At 36.7% G+C, this 14,861-nt stretch overlaps 2 protein-coding genes across 5 annotated transcripts in view; one reads left to right on the plus strand and one right to left on the minus strand.

The window, feature by feature from the left end:
• babam2 (BRISC and BRCA1 A complex member 2) overlaps positions 1-8,636 on the minus strand; it is an 83,015-nt gene extending 74,379 nt beyond the window's left edge. Inside the window, exons 1-4 of the mRNA XM_084381907.1 lie at positions 8,541-8,636; positions 7,707-7,853; positions 5,062-5,138; positions 1,157-1,251 (exon numbers count right to left, since the gene is read on the minus strand). Coding sequence (XP_084238033.1) covers positions 1,157-1,251; positions 5,062-5,138; positions 7,707-7,843 — 309 coding nt within the window. The 5' untranslated portion in view covers positions 7,844-7,853; positions 8,541-8,636. The remainder of the gene's footprint in view (positions 1-1,156; positions 1,252-5,061; positions 5,139-7,706; positions 7,854-8,540) is intronic.
• The window catches only part of rbks (ribokinase), a 43,702-nt gene continuing 36,802 nt past the window's right edge, over positions 7,962-14,861 (plus strand). The window contains exons 1-2 of one of the 4 annotated variants that reach the window (XM_084381910.1): positions 7,962-7,982; positions 12,021-12,082. In XM_084381910.1, the coding sequence (XP_084238036.1) occupies positions 12,024-12,082 (59 nt within the window). In that variant the 5' untranslated portion in view covers positions 7,962-7,982; positions 12,021-12,023. Of the gene's footprint in view, positions 7,983-8,002; positions 8,083-8,376; positions 8,470-8,873; positions 8,944-12,020; positions 12,083-14,861 lie in introns of those variants that run through there. The other 3 variants (XM_084381909.1, XM_084381911.1, XM_084381908.1) reach the window with 3 other exon arrangements.

The following is a 14,861-nucleotide window of genomic DNA, read 5'->3' on the forward strand; positions in this document are numbered from 1 at the left end:
ACAAATTGTAAAATAGATTTCAAGACACCTCTGTAAAGTAACCTATTTGGAAGATATACTACAAAAGTATGTACTGAGTATTCTTATCTTCCTCTGTAAAAAAGAAAAGAAAAAGAAAAAGAAAAAAAGCAGGATCAGACCATTCAAATAATTGCTCAGGACTAAAAATCAGGTGTGGTTAAATGAGGCCTGCAGATTATCTGGAATTTACTGTATAATCCTGTTGTAACCACTTTTTGTGATGCGGCAGCTTGTATTAATATACAACCATTAAAACCACACCTCATTTGAAACTAGACAGTGCTGATGCAATCAGCCCTTAAAAACCAGTTTTCATATGAGACACACAATTACTGACAGTCTATATACTCTTATCTCACCATTTTCTGATTAAAGTTAAAATATACTTTAACACTGGACACAAGCTCTAAAGTTGTAAGCTCTAAAGTTGCAATTATAAAGGCTAAGACAGAATTAAAACCCATGAGTTTACCATCCTGGTACATTTTCTGCAAGCCTAGCATTAACATGAACCTCATAATCTCTTGAATCTACTGTTGTTATTGCCAATCATCTGAGTGCTGGCTAATCTATACTGTCTTTACTACAGGGTCGGTTTGTAGACATGTTCTACAGAAACTAGTGCAGCCCCTTCGTCCTGTTTGGGTTAGCTTTCTAGTGAATCATGGCTTCACAGAGATTACCTGATCTGCAGATAACCAGTAAGTCAAAACAGAGTTTATGGCATAATGAAATACAACTGTCAATTATTGCAACATACCCAGCTATCCAACACCACAAACCCATGGTGGCTGCAGACTGTTAGTTTGCTTTTACAAAGTGTGATTGTACTGCTTCAACTCCCTCTGGCTACTGGGATCAGTGAAGTTGTGATTAGCATTTGACACATCTGTCTGACATTTAAGACCACTTAAGTACCATGCAATATGGGGAATGAATGGAAAAGATGTGCTTTAAAAAGTGGGAAAGAACAAAAACAAATCATGTTGAACATGTTTTTTGTGCAGCAGAATAAAAACACAAAGCATATATTCACTGTGCAATAAACCACATTTTGAATGCAATAAATCTGCATTTTAAAGTCTTCCAGAAAGAACAGAAATGTAATGATTATAACATGAGCGTTGATACTCACTGGTAGTTCTGAGGGCTCAGGAAGAAACTCAGCATCTTCTCCAAAAATAAAATCTGGTGGCAATTCTGGATACCGTGCATTGAATATGATATCCCCTATGAGAAAAGAAGGAAAACTGATTACCTGAATAATGACTTAGCACACTAATTTAGACAACATGAATTCAAAATGTGACTTGCTTTGGTTTCACTGTGCACTATAAAATGATAACAATGTATCAAGGGATCAACTTTCATCTCACAAGAGCTCATTTTCATCTCTCTGCAAAAATCCCTCTGTCATAACAAGTGCACAGAAGAACTTGTTCTGAAAAAAGATTTCATTTTTTTCAAATTGTAATTTTCTCAATAGTAGTGTGTCAATCTTTCTTATAATATTTGTGTTTTACAACAGTGCTGAAATGAGGGAAACTGCAATGGGAGCAGTTTGACATGATCTTAACCAAGTAAGTCTTGGATCTGACATGCAATGGCTTGTTAAGGCAGCTGTTTTTTTCAGCGGCTGTCTCAACAACCGCATGATATGCAGCTGTTGAGCTCTGGGTTTTTTAATTTAAGTACCTACAGTAATGAGCAAACTTGACATTTACCACTGAAGCCACTCAAATACCGTCAAACAGGTCTGTCTTGTAAAGATAATTGCATAGGTATTTTTAATATAGAAAACAAGCAGTTCTAAATGCAAGTTTAGGAGAGGAGTATAACAAATTTAGCTATATGCATAGTGCATTTAGACAAGACAGAAAATAAAACTACAGACTGAAACATGAACACGTATCACATAGCCCAGGCTGGTTCACAATGTTCTGATTATTATGTTACACAATTCTATTTGTCTGCTGCAAGACTGTTCTGTTCTGCTTTTTTATGCCGTTCCAGCGCCAGTAAGAAGAGACAAACTTAAACATATGGAAGTATTTTTCCACTGGAGAAGAGTCAAACAAGGAGACGACAGGATGTGCAGTAAATCTGTTACAAACCACTGGAAGTCTGTCAGAGATGTACTGGCATGGTTCCAGAGGGAACTCGAGGTCTTGGAAGTGTTTACAGGTTACAGCATAGGCTTTTATATACTGCTTTGTACATACAGCCTCACGCAAAAGTGTAGTCTAGTCACTGCAGAGCGTGCCTTCTCAAAGTCTTACTATATTTCAGCTGGACATTTCAGCAAGGTCGTGTGGGTACAACATGTACACAACAACAAAGGCCACAAATGTTTGTTTAGCAGTACCAGCCAGGACTGTAGAGTGGAATGGGGCTGGGCCTGCATTAATAGGGCTAAGCTGTGTGCAGACTGTGCTATGCTTTTGCACGCTATCAGTAGGCAGGTCCATAGACTGGCAGACACAAACCTGCGGCCCTGCATCCTTGATTAAATAAACCTTCTTCCTCAGGCTAAAGCACAGGGAGGTGCAGCAACTAGTACAACAGCTGCAGAGATGTCGCGTGCCAGTGGCTTGTTCTTTTGTGGGAGGGGTTATGGATCTCATGTCTCCATGAATTAAAGACTTCTCCCTAAACTATGACAGAAATAGTGTACACAGTGGTTTACATCAACTTAAGAGTAAAGATAGGGTAGATTTAGATTAGATGGCTCTATCTCAATGAAAAAAACCCAGGTCCACATAAAAGCAGCGCTTACTGATTCCAGGTAAATCAAGTCATTTGCAGAAAACATCACTCAGCATTTACCTTAAGGCAAAGTGTTGTCAGAAATAATAGAAAATGTAAGAGTGTTCAAAACGGTCGGAAATCTCATCCTGCTCTCACCCAGATGGTAACAAACACTTTTAAATGCTGACATGTAATTCCACAACTGTGTTGTATAAACAGCTGCCACGATTAGTCAATTAATGGATTGGGCTGATTGAAAGAAAAAAAGTATTTACACCCATTTAATTTAACTTCAACTTTGTGGGGCATATAATGTCCAAGCCATGCCCTCAGTCATGGAAATTCAAAATAAATCAAGAAACCAATATAGGACTGTACGTCAGCGAGCTAGACAGCTTAATTCAGCTTAAAAAACGATTAGCCCCATAATGAAAATTCACCAAGATCATGAAGCAATTTGAAAACGTCACATACGTTTTTTTGCCATTTTTTGTTATTTCAGAGAGTAACTGATTAGTGATTAATCAATATTGAAAAATAATTGTTAGTTGCAGCACTTATTGCATTTTCTTACACTTTCCGTACATATTCTTCGAGTCTAGCTTCAACATCCTGACAGCGGTCACAACCATTTCTGCCTAGACAGGTTTTTAGCAAATTTTGCAACATAAGCAAATTCTACTTCCTCTAACTAGACATAGGTTGGTTTTCCCCGAGCAGGGCCACATTTGCAACAATCTTTATAGACAGAAAAACAAACCTTCATCATCATACTCTTGATCAAGGTAGCATGGAATATTGTTCCCAAACTACAGATGTTTATTATTGACTGCTGCACATTAACAGACTTCTTTGAAACCCTGTGACATGAGCAGGCATCTGTTCAAAGAACTCCTCAGTAAGTCATCAGCCACAAAAACCTGTTTCACCAATCATGCTGGCAGATCTGGCCTGCATTGCCTACTGTATCTTTGAAGTGGGTGACAATATATAAATGAGAATATGTGAAATAATGTGTGCATTTATCCAGACATATGTATTTTAGCAAGCTGTGATATAAATGATTATTTTGTGCTCATCAGCTGGATCAGTTTGACACATTCATGCCCTGAACTGAGAGATGGTAAGACTGATAGTATCTACTTCGGACGTGTGTGTACAGACAGGCCTGACATGGGTCGTGTGAGTCACCATGATTCCAGTAACACTAAGTTGAAATCATTCTTAACCATGATTATAATCACTTAGCATTTGGTGATGTTGCCCATTGGGCACTATAGAAGGCATGCTCATAAGGGAGAGTCTCTGATGTGGCGACTTAATGCAGAAATGAGAGACCCTTCCAGTAAAAGCTCCGTGGCACAAACTACAACATGTTTACTGGTATCATTTCAATGATTACAGAGCACCATAATAGGAAAAATATTCATCTTGTTTTTGTACTTAAGGAATTCCTGTGGGTGCTTTTGGTCTTACTGCTTCATTACTGTAGTTACAAAACATTACTATTGTTACGCTGGTTAATTATGCATTTTGTTTCAGTGATGAAGAAAGTTTACATGGTATTTTCATGACAAACCTCTTTGTACTCAACTGAAGTTCTGGTCAAAGTATTTCTTTTAACTTCTAGTTCTGTACAGTTCTGGTTACATTTTTTTTTAAAAAGTGTGTTGAATAATATGTTGATTTCACACATCCAATGGAGTTGGTGACTTCGGCTGGTGATGACCTGAAACCATCTCTCATTTTCAAACCAGCCGACAGCGAGACAGAAGTGGATCTCGCAACACTAATCAAGGTTTAACTGAAGAATCTAATTAATTCAGCACTGATACTGATTTTTCTTTTTCTAAAGCTCATTGCTCTAGACAATGAATCAATTAAGCTGAGGACAGGGGGCAACCAGCAAATTCAAAAGCTGTCAGAGCACAGAGAACAAACAAATGTATTTAAAAAAAGACTAAATTGAGCAATCAGCATGTCTCCACATCTAAATGCTCGTTCATTTGCTTAAAATACATTAACACATACAGATTAACAGGCTAGCCTGATTATACTGTAAGACTGTGAAGAGCCTTAGCTGACCCCTGGTCCTACTATGACTAGTACTACTTTGTGACTTAATAAGGCAAAGCAATCTTTGCCGATAGTTTCTCTCCCGAGAATTTCAAAAAAGCCAACAATAATATCAACTCATCAAAACTAAATAAACACCAGACTTAATATCAGTGGTTATCTATTCAGCCAACGTTAGACTGGTGTGATTCTTTTGAAAATGACTCATTTACTTACATTTCAGGGTTTCTCCAGCATAGGGGATGTGAAGTTTAAAGCGATCACAGCAAGGACCAGGGGTCAGAGATGTGCATCTGAACATGGGGGTTAATGAAAACAACAAAAAATGTGAGGCATATAACAGAGTACATATACAATACATAATACAAAAACACATCCACGGTTAATTAAACCACATTATACAAAATAACTGCATATTTTGGCTGAGATATAACCCTGTAATCTGTACTTACTTCAATAAACCTTTAAAATGATTTAATGTGGAAAAAAGGGCAAATTTGACATGATGTCAAAATTTTACAGCTGCAACAAACTATTAATTGCACTATCAATTAGTCTCTCGATTATTTTCTCAATTAATCAATGAGCTGATTGGTCCCTAAAATGTCAGTAAATGGTGAAAAAATGCTTTCAGAGGTGAAGATAACTTCCACAAATGTCTTGTTTTGTCTACAATCCAAAGATATTCAGCACAACTGTCACAGAGGATTATAGAAACCAGAAAATATTAACATTTTTAAGAATTTGGACATTTTTCCTTTAAAAAATGAGAAAAGAAAGGCAATTAATTTGATCTTTGAAAACTAATCAAATAATCAAATACTCATTGCAACAACGACTTTGTCTTTTCCAATAAGCCATGAAAACAGGTCACTGCTAGTGTTGTACTAACACTACAGTTATCATTCTGTTCTAATTAAACGGTCCCCTCACAAAGCTGCCAGAACTCAAAATGCCTGCATATGGTCTTGAAGCTGGGACCGCTCAATGCACCCATGGGACATCCAGCTGCTTGTCTGCTCAAATGCTCATTGCCTGTTATCTCTGCTCTAATGCTGTATTCACATCTGCAAGAATAACAAGGAGCTTCTTGATGGCTAAATGTAACCCAAACATGTTAATGTTTTCAACTTTTTCAAGTCTGTCAACTGTCATGACTGAAATTTATAACACGATTTAGGCTAGGGAATTTTTTCTGGCACTTAACCTGCAAATCCAACTATGTTTAAAAAACAAACCAAATAAATACATAAATTGATTTTAACTCAATATACAGTGAAGCATGTGAAGTGGCCCAATTCACATTACATATTTGTGTAATTCATTCACACCTTATCAAAATTTCATATTTCTCTATCACATGTTGATTTTGGCTAAAATAATCATTTAAAATATCCATTTCCCTTTTAAAAAAAGAGTATTGTTTTGTCTTCAAAGCCAACATGGGCATGAAGTTAAAATGTTCCATCTTTAGCACCTAGCAGTGGTGGTATCATAAAAGACAACACATAAGATACACCATTTTTCTTGAATTAATAATTTCCCAACAAACAACATTCAACATAGAGTCGCGGTCAAAAACTTAAGTTAAGAATTTAAAGAACATGTATATCATGGCAGTCTAGAGTTCCAATGATTTGAAAACATTCATAAAGTTTGGTTCATAATGAATTTATTATAGGTCTTCTGAAATGTCACCAAATCCGCTAGTCAAAAATACAATATTCATTTTGCTGTACTGAATGACCAAAATTGGTCAATCACTACAGCAAATTGAATGACCAATTTTGGTGATGTAGTACGTTTTGTGAATCAGATTTGTTTTTTGGCATAGCATGTAACTTCTGAGTGATTATGATTGATAATGGCTGATGACTTATCTGGGTCCATTTTAAAAGGAGCTCAGCATTGATCTGAAAAAGCGTATTACTCATATTAAGTCAGGATGTCACTTTGGAGGTCAGATTGGTCGCTTGGAATTTCAAAGCAGTTACAGGTCCCAAGATCAACTGTGCAAACAATTGTTTGTAAGTATGAAGTGCTAAAATATTAAATTGTTAGGTACAAAGTGTTAAAATTCTAAGTCCACTGAAACACCTCATGACAAGAGCAAAGCGTAACAAAGCTGCCATTAAAGATATCTTCAATTATCATCTTATACTGTATGTGTGATGGGTCAAATGACAGCATCTGAGATGTCATACATTGGAAAATCTCTCTTTAATATTAAGTCATAGGTACGAGTATAAAAACCTGCAAACTATGTGATATGATTTCAGGTAAAATCTGATCACTGATCTTAAAAATATGTTGCATTAAAAGCTACTGTCATGCTTTAGCTAAAATTACACTTTGTAGAACCTAAACAATACATTTGGCAGTTTCCCTGACAGCTATTGGATCTGCTCATCAACATTGCCACAGTTTTTGCATGTGCTGAAAGCATACCAAGCAAAGTTTGAGTCTATAACCAATGGCATAACATTAACCCGAAGTATTATCCAAACCACGTACATTGAGAAACAGTATGGTTATCATCAACAGAACTCTTTCAAATGCTTAATTGCAGTGGTGAGGAATATCTCCAAAACCAGCCACCATTTCCACTCACAACTCTACTACAGCTTTGACTCCTCACATTCTAATTATGACTCATTATGAATATGAAAATATATATTTATATGAGTTAATATTTAGCCAAGCAAAAATAATATCATCTTTGCAGGGTTTGCCCGACATTCATCCCCTCATAATTCTCATATATTTTGAATGCAGCATAACTGCAGTGAAAGGGGGACTGCATGGACCCGGTGCTTCACAGTAAAAACAAAACAAACGTGTGGTTCACAGTTACTCCTCACCCAGTCTTGAGGTCTGTGACACGGAGACAGTTTGTGGAGTCGAGTCCCACACGGCCGTTCCGCACAACGCTGCACAGCAGGGGCCGCAACTCAGGTGAGATACGGTGCAGTGCAACCTCAGGGGACATGTTGTTCATGTTATCCACTCTGAGGAGTTTGTGGAGATACAGCAACACTTTACGGAAATGCTTGAACGTTATTCATTTAAACAGTATTGTGTTACACAATAAAAGCACGTATTTGCAGTGAGGATTCATAGGACATGAGCCACATCACGTAAGTGACGCGGTCATTTGTAGCTGTCATTTCCTGGTGTCATGGAAGATTTTGTGGGCTATGCACGTCAGAATGACATTCCTAAGATTTTAGGTTTCTGGTAAGTATTTTGGAGAAAATTTATTTTTAACGAGAAGAATAGGCATGCTGGCAACGTGTGTTTACCAACTCCATATTCCTGGAAGAAGTTACATGATAAGCAAATCATATAAGGGCCAACAGTTGTGTCGGGGATACAAATTTACCCATGACACTGCTTGTCCTCTGTCGCTCACTATAAACTGCCTTGAAGACACACTACACAGGAAACACAAATCGGTACTAAACTGATGTCCTACACTTTGGTCAGCGTTAACGCTAGTTGTTATATTCAAGGGAAATCCGTAGAAACGCTACGTTGTTAGGATGTAAGTTACTGGAAGCTTGGTTTCGTTAAACAATATTAGCTAACCAGAGAATGGACCGTCACATTGCTACAATTTGAACGGTAAGCTTGCTCGAAAATAACCTGTTTAATATTGTCCATTTAAATACAACATGCGGTGTGAGTAAGAGTACCTGAAAGCGCTGGATGTCAGATTATTTAAGCGTTAACGCCAATGTTTACTTCATGCTCTCAAAATTTCCGGTACATGTTGTTTGGGTCCTTTCAATAGCCCCGCACTTAGCTGTCTGTAATCGTGCCTGTTGACAAAATAAGTGTTTTCATTCCCAGCGCCAGATGTCCCATCGATATATTTCTCATAAATAAAGTTTTGGTTTATATTTATATACTTTAAAAAAAATCTAAGCAATACTAAATGCGTATGCACTGATTTAGTGACGACAATGGGTCAGGCAATAGCTATATGGTTAGGCGGCTGTCAACATGTACTTTGGCCGTCACTTGTCAGTAGTAGTCGTTGAATCCATAAACATATGGTTGAGTCCTCCACTCTGCAAGAACAAATTTGAATCTAAGGTAATTATTGTGTCACATTTCTCAATATCAGTTTGACTCAGCACACTGTATTTGACTATAGCGTTCCTCTACTTAAGCTGGGTCACATTTCCTTTGAGTTTCCTTGAGGGCAAATCATTCCACAATGCTGCTATATTTCCAGAGTTGGAAAGAAGATTTGGGTACAGGCCTAATCAGGGACGTAGCATAAATTCCTTGGACCTGTAAATTGTCATTCTCTATGGGCCCCTCCCCAAATTCACAACTATTCATTATAGTACCTTTGTGGGCGCTCTTCACATAAGGACCCTGATACTCAGTAGAGTATCAGTAGTACTTATATAGGCCTACACATTAAAGAACATAAGTAATAATAACTAAGTACAACTGGTGTAAAATTGTGCTTGTACAGATAAACAAATATATACTTATATATTCATAAAAGTCTATATAGCATGTGTAATCTCTGCTAACGTGCATGACTTTTTCACTTTTTCTGGTATTGCTATTGTTACATTTGCCTTCATTGTATTTATATAGAAAAGGTTTATTGATTTAGCCAAAGAAATATTATTGCACTCCATTGAATATCTCGATACTTTTTATTTTTTATGTTTTTTTCCCCCCTGTATTTATTGTAGCCCAATAAACAAAAAAAACCAAACACCTCACAGAGTGAAAAACATTCAAGCTGTTATGTGGAATGACACCTGAAATGTGTTTGTCTTGCACAAATGGAAAAAATCTATTTTGGAAAACGAAAATGAAAAAACATGTACAAGTGCACAGAAATCATATCAGGACGTGCAGCAAGACCAGTGGCGTTTCCACACAAAAGCAATAGGGCTGATTCACAACTGGGAAATTCCACCTTCATGGAGATGATTCAGAATAACTAAGAACTAAGGATGAAGTATCCATTAGTAAACAACTGCATTTCATTGTACAATTCTGTATTGTATTATGACAAATAAATTATCACGAACCTCGAAGCTGCAAAGATAAAATATGTTTAGTTGAATTTAAGAGTGGGATGATACGATTATTGATACCCTGACGGCAAATGAAAATATTTTTATGTAGGTGCTCTAAACAGATTCCTCTGACAATTTGACTTAGTATTGAGTCACAACTTCAGAACTCCTTGTGGTATAAACTTAAATTACGCAGATTGAAAAGAATTTATTGAGACATATTGTTCCCTTGTTGTTATCCTAACAGTATAGTTTATGACTATTTTACATTGGAATGACGCCACACATGGACACAGACAAGATATCTATGCACTTTTTTTAAACATTGTTTCTTCTTAGTTCATGTCAGATTCTATGAAACTGACACAATGCAGTGTATAAATATAGACCTTACATTACCTTTTTTAGAGGTATCTTGTATCTTCAGTTAGAAAGATATTATGATATATGGTTAGATGATTATCTTGCAATGTATGGATTATCACAGAATAGCTGTATTGTCATACTATCGTTACTGTGGGCATCATGAATTGTATCTTATTGTGAGTTACTTTATGATTGCCACCCCTAGTTGGTTATTATCCAACCATTGCTGATGCAATTTATTAAATGACATAAGGAGATAATAATAATAATAATACTAATAATAATAATAATAATACTAATAATAATAATAATAATAATAATAATGCTTTATTTTTGGATAGGGACAGTGCACATTAATGAACGTCGATATTACACATCTCTGTAAACATGCTGGATTATAGCAAAGCTGCTGATTTGCATCCGTAGTCCCTAAGATTGCCTTATTAGTTCAACATTCATCTTCAGTTATCTTTTGAGTATTCTTAAATAGTTAGGACAGTATGAAACTGCACATAAGTAGAGCCCTTTTCAATCTGAGAGTGTGTTTGTTTGGGGGACTGGGAGTGGAATGAGAATAAGATAAGTGTTTTTGATGATTATAGTCATTATCTAAACATTTGAAATGCATTTTTTAAACATAAATGCTTGTATCATTGTAATAACAATCATTATCTAGTTAAGTCTTGAGTGCCCAACCAGACACAGGCAAAATATGTAATCTTACAAGTTTTAGGTAAGGTTTTATTTTGGATTTTGCTTATGCCTCAGTCTAAACTGTTAAATCAACTGTGTGCAACTTTGATTTGCATTTGGACTAAATTGTTTGAATTCATGACTGTTGTCTTTTGTGAGTATGCTTTGTCCAGGTCCTAAAAACGTGTGTCAACTACCCAATGTACTCATTATGCATACATACTGTTTTGCCTGGGGTTGAGCGGACCCATTTATTAAGGTGTAGTATGAGTAAAGCACCTTTTACATTACTTTGGGTCTACAAACACTTATTCAGGTTAGTCAGCTACTCTATGATCATTCAGCCTCAAATTTAACAAGAGAGGGAGAACTTTGAGAGGGCTCATTGCTGTTTCAAGTGGTCTGACAATGCAGATCTCATAATATTCTCCTGCAGTGGAGACGTGGAGGGTTCTAGGCTAGCTTTTCATGCCTGCCGAGGGAAGACAATATACTGTGAGATGTGGGAGAGAGAATTGAGCCATCCTGCAGCCAGCGGCCAGGCTTTCCAAGTCTTCCACTGCCTCGGCAGAGATTTGAAGAGATTAACACACTAGCATTAGCTCTGATACAAGCAGAGGATTGAATTAATTATAGACTTTACTGGGCTGCGGTGCATTCACGTGGTGTAGCATTGAAATACCTCCACCCCTCCTACTCCACCCGCAATTAGATTGGAACCTGTCCAACTCAGCCAGCAATGAATGCTCTATTTTTACCTTCTTCCTTGTTTCAGTCAAGCTCATGCTAATGTGGGAGATAAATAATATCAAGTGATTTTTGTATGGAGGCCTTCAGGAAACTAGTTTACATATTTTGCCTGAGATGCCCCCAAGGAGTCAGCTAGGCTTTAGATTTTGTCCTCGTTTTTGAATAGGTTTTACTGGAAAGGCTGGACGGATGTTAAGGAATTCAATAATCTCTTTAGTCATTAAAATGTAATTTAAATGAATAATCTTAGAGACATTTCTTGTCCAGAAATGAGAGCTGTTGCTGCGGAAATAACACTGTTTTCGTCTTAATCAGATCATGACTGAAGAGGCTTTTGATGTGATGGTGGTTGGCTCCTGTATGACTGATTTGGTGAGGTGAGTAAATTTTGCCCTGACTTCACTATGTCAACTAATCAAGGTGTTTCAGTATTGTATGTGCTTCCTGAAATCACCATAAATCAAGCTTATATTTTCTGAGAAGGCTGAGAAGAAAATCTCGAGCTAAATCTCTGTTCAGGAAACTCCGCTGCTTCCTCAGGTAGGCCCAACAGGAAGAAGCACGTTGGGCAAGTGTTCATGACCTTATTAGGACATGTATTTTAAAAGTGTAAAGCCTTGTTTCTCAATGTTTGGTTCAGAGCCCATGTGGCTTTGCTAAGGACTTAAATGGGGTATATAAGATGGATTTTCTTGGATGTATATTTTTTTTCAAAAAATAATAAAAATACTTTGATATGTAAAAAACACATTCATTGTTTTTAAATGTGTGTATATAATATTCCATTCAAAAAGTTTCAAAACTGACTTTATAGCATTAGGGCCTATTACAAAATATTTGTAGGACTATTCATCTACCTTTTAACCCAGTGGTTCCCAACTGGGGGATCAGGACCCCTCAGTGTAACCCAAGATGAAGGAAATTAAATATACACTTTCATATACTTTTATACTTTTCTTAGCATTTCCCAAACCGAAAACATTGAGAGCAAAAGTGTAAGCATTGGAATGATGTGTTCATCTGTTCCAGCATAAGCTGCAGTCATTGGCATATCCAGCTAACTAGCCATCCTTCCATGTCTTTTCAAACACTTAAATTAAAAAGCAACCAGCAACAAATTTCACAACTTATTTAGACCATCAGAGAAAGGCAGGAAATATATTCAAATATATTGTAATTCACATGCAATTCTTAGTAATAGCAGTCCACAGCTCTTCTGCCCTCCCCTCCCAACACACACAACCACAAAGCTTTATGTTGATTAATGCATGATGTGGTCATCAATGTGGAAAAGAGAAAAGTTTGAAAAGTTTTGGATCTAGTGCCAGCTACTTTGATAGGAAAAGAGTTTGCAACACTGTCTACATGGTAGGGATGCCACAATATTCAATATTTTATCGAACCGTTCAATACGCCCTGTTAGGATTAATACACAAAGGCAAACAATACAGTACAATACAACAATAATGTTTGCTGTTTAACTTGATTGGATACTGCATATGTTTTTTATGGAAGGCAATTAAGATAAGTGTTAAATGTTTATAATAAGGTTTGTGGTTTGACGATATCTGCTTTTAATTATTTTTACATGCAATATTGCCTTTGCTAGTGTGAGTAGTTTTATATTAAGATATCGAAACCGTACTGCTACCGTGGCCCAAAAACCGTGATGCATACCGAATAATACATGGTAAGGATCCTGACCAATCTTGCCTTGATTATTAGCCTCTTTTAGCACAATATGTAGCCATTAAGTGCATGTTTAAGATACCTTTTTACAAGATTCTTGTTTTAAAATGAGTCAGCAGGAAACATTAAAAAGTCAGCCTGAGATAGCAGTTTAAACCCGGAACTAATGTTATCTCAATTAGTTAGTAAGCTATAGATAATAAAATCTGCCAGCAACAGCTATTATTTCAATTGGAAAAATGTGTTGTCAGTTGTAACAAGAAATAAGAATGCTTTTGTGTGCCTGAAATCAAGGACCCTTTAATTACTAAAAAAATGAGTTGTAGATCTGCCACCGGGGTGGTGTAAACCTGATGATCCGTTCAACAGTAAAACATTAGTGCATAAAAACCATGTAAACACCTCTGGTTGGAATAAACGCATGTTTGCCTTATTTAGGGGTAACTTTACATTAGGTAATGATGCTTCCAGGAGGGACAGAAACATGTTGGTAGCAAAACAGAACTGGTGTGATACAATTTTTGGATGGAGATCTTTGAAGATTTAAGGGTTGTTGAAAGGCTTGAAATAAGTTATTTGTGTTTGTAAAGATGAATAATTCCACAGAACTAGAAACGGGAACATTGTCCCCAGGTCACAATGTGTGTCCATCTTGAAAATTGTCTGAACAGGCGGAGCCAATTATTGAATTGATTAAATAAAGTTGGAAAAAAAAACGTATTCTTCTTCTTCTTCTTCTTACATATTTCTGGCAGATTAGATGCTTCACAGTGGGCAGAACCTCTTTGTGCATGTCAAAAAAGTTATATTCTGATAAAATGCTTTAAAACATGTAAAAGCACATCTTATCTCGAACAAGAACGGTAAGCTTAACTGGCATAGCAGCGGTTACTTAGGGGGTGTAACTTAGGAAACGGTTAATTGTCTTTGTTAAAACATGTTTCCCTTTATTATTATTAACCACCACAACCGCCTTTTTCCTACAGGGATTTTATTTTGACATGCAAGCTTGTGGAAAATGTGGCATAAGGGCTGATGGGTGTTTTCCATCATGACTTGAAATGGACTGCACAGTCCTGTCGACACAAGAATAGAGGAAGTGGTCTAAACTTAGATAATGCTGCTGCCTTTTCAATACTTGTCCTGAAAGCTCAAAATGTTGTAGAGAACGTCCGTGGTCTCAGAGTGTTTGGTCCAACAGCTTTGGCCATCCCTGCAAGAATAACAGATCAGATCATTACTATCATTTGTTTAAACACATCAGCAGCTGTCCTTAAATAATCAAACTGATTTAGTACTCCGACAGGTTGTTATTACTATTGTTGGTCTAGTCATTAACAGATGGTGCAGATGTGACCATCCCATGATAAATCCTACTCAGGTTTCAAAGACTCGAACTGTGCAGATGATCTGTTATAATTACTGCTTACTAAAATGTCAGTGTTGCATCATCCTCATACGTGGTTA

This window comes from Pagrus pagrus, assembly GCF_965226575.1.
Source record: "Pagrus pagrus genome assembly, chromosome: 18".
NCBI lineage: Eukaryota > Metazoa > Chordata > Actinopteri > Spariformes > Sparidae > Pagrus > Pagrus pagrus.